We start from the raw sequence: 11,111 nt of genomic DNA, 5'->3' as shown, positions 1-11,111 counted from the left end.
AGAACAGAGCTCAGCTCAGTGGGAGAACAAAGGCACTGGCCAGCGCCATCTCCCTCGCCCACCCCCCAGCCAAAATCCCAAAGGAAACCAGTTCCCATCACGGAACTTGCTCACACCCCGCAAATACCCAAGCTGTGCTTCTGTGGATCCATCCCTCCGATGGGTCTGCCTCCCTCCCGGTGCTGCAGGGCCCCTCCTGAAGCAGACAATCAAAGGCAAAGCAAGCTGAGTCTGCCCCTCCTGCCCCTGCGCACCTTGCGGATCCACCCCCGTCAATACGCCAGATTCCATAGAAGTAGCACCACAAGCCTGGCAGTGTTCAAGTAGCCCAGACAGGGGACATACCACTCCACAGTGAGTCCTGCCCCTGGGAGAGGGGAAGATAAGGTACACACCAGCCTGACTATGGCCCCAGCGATGGGCTGGGGGCAGACATTGCGTCTGACTGCGGCCCCGCCCACCAATGCAAGATACTCCAGACAGCACAGAGGAAGATCCCTGCAGTTCCATGCCACTCCAGGGACTATTCAAAATGATGAAATGGAAGAATTCTCCTCAAAAGAAACTCCAGGAAGTAGCGACAGCTAATGAACTGATCAAAAACGATTTAAGCAATATAACAGAAAATGAATTTAAAATAATAGCCATAAAATTAATCGCTGGGCTTGAAAAAAGTATAGAGGACAGCAGAGAATCTATTGCTACAGAGATCAAGGGACTAAGAAACAGTCAGGAGGAGCTAAAAAATGCTATAAATGAGCTGCAAAATAAAATGGAGGTGACCACGGTTCAGACTGAAGAGGCAGAGGAGAGAATAGGTGAATTAGAAGATAAAATTATGGAAAAAGAGGAAGCTGAGAAAAAAAGAGATAAAAAAAATCCAGGAGTATGAGGGGAGAATTAGAGAACTAAGTGATGTGGTGAAACATAATAATATATGCATAATTGGGATTCCAGAGGAGGAAGAGAGAGAGAAAGGTGCTGAGAACTTCCCTGATCTGGGGAAAGAAAAAGGCATTGAAATCCAAGAGGCACAGAGAACTCCCTTCAGACGTAACTTGAATTGATCTTCTGCACAACATATCATAGTGAAACTGGCAAAATACAAGGATAAAGAGAGAATTCTGAAAGCAGCTAGGGATAAACATGCTCTAACATATAAAGGGAGACTGATAAGACTTGTGACCAATCTCTCTAGTGAAACTCAGCAGGCCAGAAAGGAATGGCAGGAAATTTTCAATGTGACGACCAGAAAAAATATGCAGCTGAGAATCCTTTATCCAGCAAGTCTGTCATTTAGAATAGAAGGAGAGATAAAGGTCTTCCCAAACAAACAAAAACTGAAGGAATTCATCACCACTAAACCATCCCTGCAAGAGATTCTAAGGGGGATCCTATGAGACAAAGTACCAGAGACATCACTACAAGCATGAAACCTACAGACATCACAATGACTCTAAACTCATATCTTTCTATAATAACACTGAATGTAAATGGACTAAATGCACCAACCAAAAGACATAGGGTATCAGAATGGATAAAAAAACAAGACCCATCTATTTGCTGTCTACAAGAGCTTCATTTTAGACCTGAGGACACCTTCAGATTGAAAGTGAGGGGATGGAGAACTACCTATCATGCTACTGGAAGTCAAAAGAAAGCTGGAGGAGCCATACTTATATCAGACAAACTAGACTTTAAATTAAAGGCTGTAACAAGAGATGAAGAAGGGCATTATATAATAATTACAGGGTCTATCCATCAGGAAGAGCTAACAATTATAAATGTCTATGCGCCAAATACGGGAGCCCCCAAATATATAAAACAATCGCAAACATAAGCAACCTTATTGATAAGAACGTGGTAATTGCAGGGGACTTTAATACTCCACTTACAACAATGGATAGATCATCTAGACACAGGATCAATAAAGAAACAAGGGCCCTGAATGATACATTGGATCAGATGGACTTGACAGATATATTTAGAACTCTGCATCCCAAAGCAACAGAATATACTTTCTTCTTGAGTGCACATGGAACATTCTCCAAGATAGATCACATACTGGGTCACAAAACAGCCCTTCATAAGTATACAAGAATTGATATCATACCATGCCTACTTTCAGACCACAATGCTAGGAAGCTTGACATCAACCACAGGAAAAAGTGTGGAAAACCTCCAAAAGCATGGAGGTTAAAGAACACCCTACTAAAGAATGAATGGGTCAACCAGGCAATTAGAGAAGAAATGAAAAAATATATGGAAACAAATGAAAATGAAAATGCAACAATCCAAACGCTCTGGGATGCAGCGAAGGCAGTCCTGAGAGGAAAATACATTGCAATCCAGGCCTATCTCAAGAAACAAGAAAAATCCCAAATACAAAATCTAACAGAACACCTAAAGGAAATAGAAGCGGAACAGCAAAGACACCTTAAACCCAGCAGAAGAAGAGAAATAATAAAGATCAGAACAGAAATAAACAATATAGAATCTTAAAAAACTATAGAGCAGATCAATGAAACCAAGAGTTGGTTTTTTGAAAAAACAAACAAAATTGATAAACCTCTAGCCAGGCTTCTCAAAAAGAAAAGGGAGATGACCCAAATAGATAAAATCATGAATGAAAACGGTGTTATTACAACCAATCCCTCAGAAATACAAGCAATTATCAGGGAATACTATGCAAAATTATATGCCAACAAACTGGACAACCTGGAAGAAATGGACAAATTCCTTAGTACCCACACACTTCCAAAACTCAAACAGGAAGAAATAGAAAGCTTGAACAGACCCATAACCAGCAAAGAAAGTGAAGCAGTTATCAAAAATCTCCCAACAAATAAGAGTCCAGGACCAGATGGCTTCCCAGGGGAATTCTACCAGACATTTAAAGCAGACATAATACCTATCCTTCTCAAGCTATTCCAAAAAATAGAAAGGGAAGGAAAACGTCCAGGCTCATTCTATGAATCCAGCATTACTTTGATTCCTAAACCAGACAGAGACCCAGTAAAAAAAGAGAACTACAGGCCAATATCCCTGATGAATATGGATGTAAAAATTTTCAATAAGATACTAGCAAATTGAATTCAACAGCATATAAAAAGAATTATTCACCATGATCAAGTGGGATTCATTCCTGGGCTGCAAAGCTGGTTCAACATTCGCAAATCAATCAACGTGATACATCACATTAATAAAAGAAAAGATAAGAACCATACAATCCTGTCCACTGATGCAGAAAAAGCATTTGACAAAATTCAGCATCGTTTCTTTAGAAAAACCCTTGAGAAACTCAGGGTAGAAGGAACATACTTAAACATCATAAAAGCCATTTATGAAGCCCATAGCTAATATCATCCTCAATGGGGAAAAACAGAGCTTTCTCCCTGAGATCAGGAACACGATAGGGATGTCCACTCTCACCGCTGTTGTTTAACATAGTGTTGGAAGTTCTAGCATCATCAGCAATCAGACAAAAAAAATGAAATCAAAAGCATCAAAATTGGCAAAGATGAAGTCAAGCTTTCACTTTTTGCAGATGACATGATGTTATACATGAAAAATCTGATAGACTCCTCCAAAAGTCTGCTAGAACTGATACATGAATTCAGCAAAGTCACAGGATACAAAATCAATGTGCAAAAATTAGTCACATTCTTATACACTAAAAATAAAGCAACAGAAAGACAAATAAAGAAACTGATCCCATTCACAACTGCACCAAGAAGCATAAAATACCTAGCAATAAACCTAACCAAAGATGTAAAAGATCTCTATGCTGAAAACTATAGAAACCTTATGAAGGAAATTGAAGAAGATATTAAAAATGGAAAAACATTCCATGCTCATGGATTGGAAGAATAAATATTGTTAAAATGTCAATACTACCCAAAGCAATCTACACATGCAATGCAATCCCAAGCAAAATTGCACCAGCATTCTTCTCAAAGCTAGAACAAGCAATCCTAAAATTTGTATGGAACCACAAAAGGCCCCGAATAGCCAAAGTAATTTTGAAGAAGACCAAAGCAGGAGGCATCACAATCCCAGACTTTAGCCTCTACTACAAAGCTGTAATCATCAAGACAGCATGGTGTTGGCCCAAAAACAGACACATAGACCAATGGAATAGAATAGAAACCCCAGAGGGGTGCCTGGGTGGCTCAGTCGGTTGAGCATCCGACTTCAGCTCAGGTCATGATCTCACAGTTTGTGGGTTCAAGCCCCGCATCGGGCTCTGTGCTGACTGCTTGCTCAGAGCCTGGAGCCTGCTTCAGATTCTGTCTCCTTCTCTCTCTGCCCCTCCCCCGCTCACACTTTGTCTCACTCTGTTTCTCAAAAATAAATAAAATGTAAAATAAAAAATTAAAAAAAAAAAAGAATAGAAACCCCATAACTAGACCCACAAAAGTATGGGCAACTAATCTTTGACAAAGCAGGAAAGAATATCCAATGGAAAAACGACAGTCTGTTTAACAAATGGTGCTGGGCGAATGGGACAGCAACATGCAGAAGGATGAAACTAGACCACTTTCTTACACCATTCACAAAAACAAATTCAAAATGGATAAAGGACCTGATTGTGAGACAGGAAACCATCAAAACCCTAGAGGAGAAAGCAGGAAAAAACCTCTCTGATCTCAGCCATAGCAATTTCTTACTTGACACATCTCCAAAGGCAAGGGAATTAAAAGCAAAAATGAACAATTGGGACCTCATGAAGATAAAAAAGCTTCTGCACAGCAAAGGAAACAAGCAACAAAACTAAAAGGCAACCATCGGAATGGGAAAAGATATTTGCACATAACATATCAGACAAAGGGCTAGTATCCAAAATCTATAAAGAGCTCACCAAACTCCACACCCAAAAAACAAATAATCCAGTGAAGAAATGGGCAGAAAACATGAATAGACACTTCTCTAAAGAAGACATCCAGATGGCCAACAGGCACATGAAAAGATGCTCCACGTTGCTCCTCATCAGGGAAATACAAACCAAAACCACACTCAGATATCACCTCACACCAGTCAGAGTGGTTAAAATGGACAAATTAGGAGACTATAGGTGCTGGAGAGGATGTGGAGAAATGGGAACCCTCTTGCACTGTTGGTGGGAATGCAAACTGGTGCAGTTGCTCTGGAAAACAGTGTGGAGGTTCCTCAGAAAATTAAAAATAGACCTACCCTATGACCCAGCAATAGCACTGCTAGGAATTTATCCAAGGGATGCAGGAGTACTGATGCATAGGGGCACTGGTACCCCAATGTTTATAGCAGCACTTTCTTTTTTTTTTTTTAATTTTTTTTAACGTTTATTTATTTTTGAGACAGAGAGAGACAGAGCATGAACAGGGGAGGGGCAGAGAGAGAGGGACACACAGAATCTGAAACAGGCTCCAGGCTCCGAGCTGTCAGCACAGAGCCCGACGCGGGGCTTGAACTCACGGACCGTGAGATCATGACCTGAGCCGAAGTCGGACACTTAACCGACCAAGCCACCCAGGCGCCCCATCAGCAGCACTTTCAACAATAGGCAAATTATGGAAAGAGCCTAAATGTCCATCAACTGATGAATGGATAAAGAAATTGTGGTTTATATACCCAATGGAATACTATGTGGCAATGAGAAAGAATGAAATATGGCCTTTTGTAGCAACATGGATGGAACTGGAGAGTGTTATGCTAAGTGAAATAAGCCATACAGAGAAAGACAGATACCATATGTTTTCACTCTTATGTGGATCCTGAGAAACTTAACAGAAGACCATGGGGGAGGGGAAGGAAAAAAAAGAGGTTAGAGAGGGAGAGAGCCAAAGCATAAGAGACTCTTAAAGACTGAGAACAAACTGAGGGTAGATGGGGGGTGGGAGGGCAGGGAGGGTGGGTGATGGGTATTGAGGAGGGCACCTTTTGGGATGAGCACTGGGTGTTGTATGGAAACCAATTTGACAATAAATTTCATATTTTAAAAAAAGATGTAATTTTCAATTTAAAAATCACTTTATTTTTTTCAAAATTTTTAATGTTTATTTTGAGGAGAGAGAGAGTGTGAGAGAGAGAGAACAAGCAGAAAAGGGTCAGAGAGAGAAGGAGACACAGAATCTGAAGCAGGCTCCAGGCTCTGAGCCATCAGCATAGAGCCTGACATGGGGCTTGAACTCGTAAACCATGAGATCATGACCTGAGCCGAAGTTGAAAGCTTATCTGACTGAGCCACCCAGGTGCCCCTAAAAAACCACTTTAATCTCTGTGTTTTGTGTCCATAAGACAGAGCTGAACCTCTTTCACTGGGAACTCAAGATGCCATTCTGTTGTGGTTCCAGCTGCACTCGACTCAGCATTGTGTGGACATGTCAGGGGTGTCGTATCTGGTGCCTGTGCACCAGTGTCATCTGAAAGCCGTGATCTTCCTTGTCTTCCCTGTGCATGCAGACACCTTCAACGTCTGGCTTCTGCGTCCCCAGTTGCTGTGGCACCACACTCCACTCCTCTTGCTATTCCTCCGTGGAGCTCACTTCACAGCCAGCTGAAAATGTGCAGAGCATAACGTGAGCACCTCAGAGCATGGACCCCATCCGCGTTGCCCGGAACAATGCCTGGTCCATGTTAGCTGCTCGGTGAATCTGGTCGAATAAATAAGAGAACAACTCACTGAAGAAAGGTGATGTCTGATCCATCTCCATATTCCCAAAGATTTACAGCTATAATAATTCTACTGGCTATAGAGAATTTGCTGAATTCCAGACCCTATTCAAAACACTTTATATAGATTTGTCACATTCACAGCCACGCTGTGAGGGAGATATGTGTGACAAAGGTTGTGGTCATCTACAACATCAGTCCTTCCTTCTTCCTTTAGTAATAGATCCACCATATCTCAGCTGGAAATCCAGGAAAAAATGTTTCCATGGCACAAGAACAGACATTCAGATCAATGGAACAGAAAAGGGAACCCAGAAATGGACCCACAAATGTATGGCCAACTCATCTCTGACAAAGCAGGAGAGAATATCCAATGGAATAAAGACAGTCTCTTCAGCAAGTGGTACTGGGAAAACTGGACAGCGACATGCAGAAGAATGAACCTGGACCACTTTCTTACATCATAAACACACAAAAAAAATGTTTCTCAGCTCTTCCCTTGTCTATCCATGATGTCATAGGTGTATGTGCTGGACAAATGTCCATGGAAAAGTTTTAGGTTATGCTTTTTAGGAGAAAGACACTTTCCTGTACTTCCTTCGCTCCCCTTCTCTTCTGGTTGGAATTCAAGCGTGATGACTGGAGCTGGAGCAGCCATCTTGCACCCTGACCTGGAAGCGTCATGCTGAGAATGATATAACAAGATAGGGGAACTCTGACGTTTTGGCTGTCTTATTAATACCAAATCAGTGCTGCTACATTGATGAGAAATTCGTTGTATCCTGTTTAAGCAACTGTTTTAGGCTGAAATCCATTACCTAACCAATATGATGCTGTATTAGTCAGTCATTGCTACAACACTGCTGTATTACAAGCAATCCAAAAATGTTTTTCAGTGGCTTCAGTAGCACACTTGTGTTTTTTTTTTCTGGCTTCTGGATCTATGGTGGTATTCTGCTTCAGGCTGCAGGGCAGGCTTAGGTCTTTTCTACTTGTCTCTCATCCCAGAACCAGGAGATGTTCTTCTCAAGGCAAATGGCAAGAAGGCAGTGGAAACAGTTAGTGCTTCCCCAGACATCAGCTCAGGACTCTCAATTTGGTCTACATTCCATTAGCCAAAGCCAATTATATGGTGAAGCAAAAGTTGTTGGGAAAAGGGAAGTAGTGTTATCTTATTATTACTTTTTAAAGTTTTTATTTAAATTCCAGTTGGTTAACAACAGTGTAATATTAGTTTCAGGTGCACAATCTAGTGACCCAACACTTTCGTACATCACCCGGTGTTCATCACAAGGGCCCTCCTTCTTCCCCATCACCTGTTCAATGCACCCCCACCCACCTCCCTTCTGGTGACCATCAGTGTGCTCTGTTAAAATCAGGAGCGGGCAAAGTGTGTTGTCGCTGAAGAGACCCGGGGTGAGTGGAGGGTTTTCTGCAGCACTGCCTGGACCTCCCTGTTCCGCAGGCAGTAGATGACGGGGCTGCACATGGGCGTGACCACCGTGTAGATGACAGACAGCACCTTGTTGAGGTCTGTGGAACCGATGAGGCGGGGGCGGGAATACATGAAGAGGACCACCCCATAGAAGATGCCCACCACCACCAGGTGGGAGGCACAGGTGGAGAGGGCTCTGCAGCGGGTGACGGCTGATGGCATGTGGAGCACAGCCCTCCCGATGGCCACATAGGAGGCCAGAGCCACTAGCAATGACCCACAGAAGATGACGATAGCAGAGATGAAGTCCACCAGCTCTGTCAGGGCCACGTGGGTGCAGGACAGGTTGAGCAGAGGGGAGACGTCACAGAAGAAGTGGTTGAGGACATTGGGGCCACAGTAGGACAGGCTGGCAATGCATGATGTCTTGGCCACTGAGACCAACAGCCCCCCAAGCCATGAAGACAAGGCTAAGCCCAGGCAGACCTGGGGCCTCATGAGCAGTGGGTAGTGGAGTGGGCGGCAGATGGCCACGTAGCGGTCATAGGCCATGGAGGCCAGGAGGGTGCACTTGGTACTAATGAGAGCTATGAATAAAAAAAGCTGTGTCATGCAGGCTGCGAAGGGCACATGGCATGGACTGGAGCCCAGCCCCACGAGCAGGCCGGGCATGGTCACGGACACGTAGCACATCTCCAGGCAGCTCAGGTTGCCCAGGAAGAAATACATGGGCTTGTGGAGCTCGATGTGACTGCAGATGAGGTAGATGATGAGCATGTTCTCCAGGAGGGTCAGGAGGTAGAGGGCCAGGAAGATGGCAAACAGGACAATCCTTATGCCCAGCCTTGTGGATAAACCCAACAAGACAAACTCCTGGACTCTGGTCACGTTGCCCAACTCCAGGGGCCTCTCCATCTAAGTGCAAAAGAAGCAGGTTAGAGGAGATTGTGATCCACGCAGGAGTAAAAGGGCAAAAGAGGAAGAGCATCAGGGGTCCCGAGAGCCAATGTAAGTGCTGTGGGTTGACTGTTGTCAGGAGGACTGGTGAGGTGGGACGTCGCAAAACCGGAAATGGAAAACCTCCACGTGTACTTAGTAAATCTGTGACCTTCGGCAATTCAACCCTTATAAGCCTCAGGTATCTTTTTTTTTTTTTTTAAATTAATGTTTATTTATTTTTGAGAGAGAAAGACGGCTAGAGTGGGGGAAAGGCGTGGGGGGGGGGCGGTGGAGACATAGAATCTGAAACTGAGCCTCAGTTATCTTGTCTGTAAAATGGAGGTAAAAGCTATGATTGTTTTTTTCTTTTCTTTTGATGACTTTAAGTGGTCTGGTCTTTGTCTTTCCTTCCTTCCTTCCTTCCTTCCTTCCTTCCTTCCTTCCTCCCCCTTCCTTCCTTCCTTCCTTTCTCTCTCTCTCTCTCTCTCTCCCTCTCCTTTTTCTCATTCTTGAAAAGTTTCCCAGGATGCAAGGGGTTGTCTCCAATAGTTTAAATAAAGGAAGATTCACAATCCCTTTATTCTGAAATGCATACCTCTTTTAATAGGTTGAATTTCTGGAGGAAATTTGTTACTGCTTATTAGAGAAAAGTACCATCAATAATGGTTTTTCTAAGAAAGACCAATGAAATAATTTCCTTTCTGAATATTTCTAAAAATGACTCTTTCTAGAAAGAGAACACATTCTTCTTTTTTTTTTAAGGAAAAAAACTATATGTGTTAACACCACATATGTGCCCCTACACTGTGCTGCATGTTTTAAACACAGGGAGATCAATTAATTTTCACGACCCTACAAAAATAGCGTGATCTTATCCATTCATACACGACTGTACTGAGGCTCATAAGCAGTAAGTAACTTGTCCAAAGAACAGAGTTCTAGAAGTAGGGGTCCTTATGGGGCATCTGGGCGGCTCAGTCGGTTAAGTGTCTGGCTCTTGGTTTCAGCTTAGGTCATGATCTTGTGGTTTCATGAGTTCGAGCTCCACTTCAGGCTCTGTGATGACAGTGTGGAGCCTGCTTGGGATTCTCTCTCTCCCCCTCTCTGTCTCTGCTCCTCCCTCGCTTGCGCTGTCTCTGCCTCACTCAAAATAAATAAACCAGCTTTAAAAAAAAAAAAGTAGGGGTCCTTTGCCTCTGTTGCTGACTCTGAGGATCCAGCATGAGTTTTAGGTCATTGGCATGCATAAAATATGCTATTTGGACTTATTTCTGACTTGCTATTTATCATATGTATCAAACAGCAACTATTTGAGGGTATACTATGCACAAGGGGCCTGAAATCAAACAGTGAACAAAACCAGTGGCCATGAGCTTTCACAATTTATATTCTTGCTAGTGAGGAATAGAGAAAGCAAACAAGAAGACAAATATAGGGACAAATTTTAGCTAAGAAGAAAGCAAAACAGGATGGTCAGTAATGTGTGGAGGAACAGGCTGAACACTGAGCTAGCGAGAGAGCACTTGAAACAGAATAGGAAAAAGCACGTGCAAAAACCTTAAGTTGGGAAGGCGTTTAGCATTGCTGAGGAAAACGAGATCCAGAGTGGCCCAGGAGTGCAGAACTGAGGAGGGAAGAAAGTCATTTTCTGCCCACAATACCCCATCTCTACCCCGATGCACTCTAAATCTCTCGTGGTGTGCTAGTCTCTGAGTTAAACATCCCAATGAAAAAAATTATGTGTCAGAGATAAACAGAGTAACAGGGTGGGATGAGGCTTGGGAACATACACATATATATATACAAACTTGATTTATCACATTACTTGTATTGAGGATAATCAGGAAGAAGATAGGTCTTTCTATTAATGGTTTTTGGGTAATTAGTTATTTGTGTAGAAAAATAAAAGGAAATTGAAACCATACATCATACCACATGCAGAGAAAATCAATTTCGGGCAAATGAAAACCAAAAGGTGAAGTGCGAATTTCTGAAATTTTAGAAAACAAAATAAAAGTATATCTTTGTGGCCTTGGTGGCAGAGAAAACTATAAGAATATAAGAAAAGAATTCAAAACTTGCCTGC

At 42.8% G+C, this 11,111-nt stretch overlaps 1 protein-coding gene across 1 annotated transcript; it reads right to left on the bottom strand.

The window, feature by feature from the left end:
• Nucleotides 1–8,020: 8,020 nt before the first annotated feature.
• Nucleotides 8,021–9,218, bottom strand: LOC122207643 (olfactory receptor 5-like). The gene has a single exon (XM_042917762.1). It carries the CDS (start codon nucleotides 8,999–9,001, stop codon nucleotides 8,027–8,029), a length of 975 nt encoding a protein of 324 aa, XP_042773696.1. The 5' UTR covers nucleotides 9,002–9,218; the 3' UTR covers nucleotides 8,021–8,026.
• Nucleotides 9,219–11,111: the final 1,893 nt, after the last annotated feature.

This window comes from Panthera leo, chromosome E2, assembly GCF_018350215.1.
Source record: "Panthera leo isolate Ple1 chromosome E2, P.leo_Ple1_pat1.1, whole genome shotgun sequence".
Classification (NCBI taxonomy): Eukaryota; Metazoa; Chordata; class Mammalia; order Carnivora; family Felidae; genus Panthera; species Panthera leo.
This window is presented reverse-complemented; position numbering and strand designations above follow the sequence as displayed.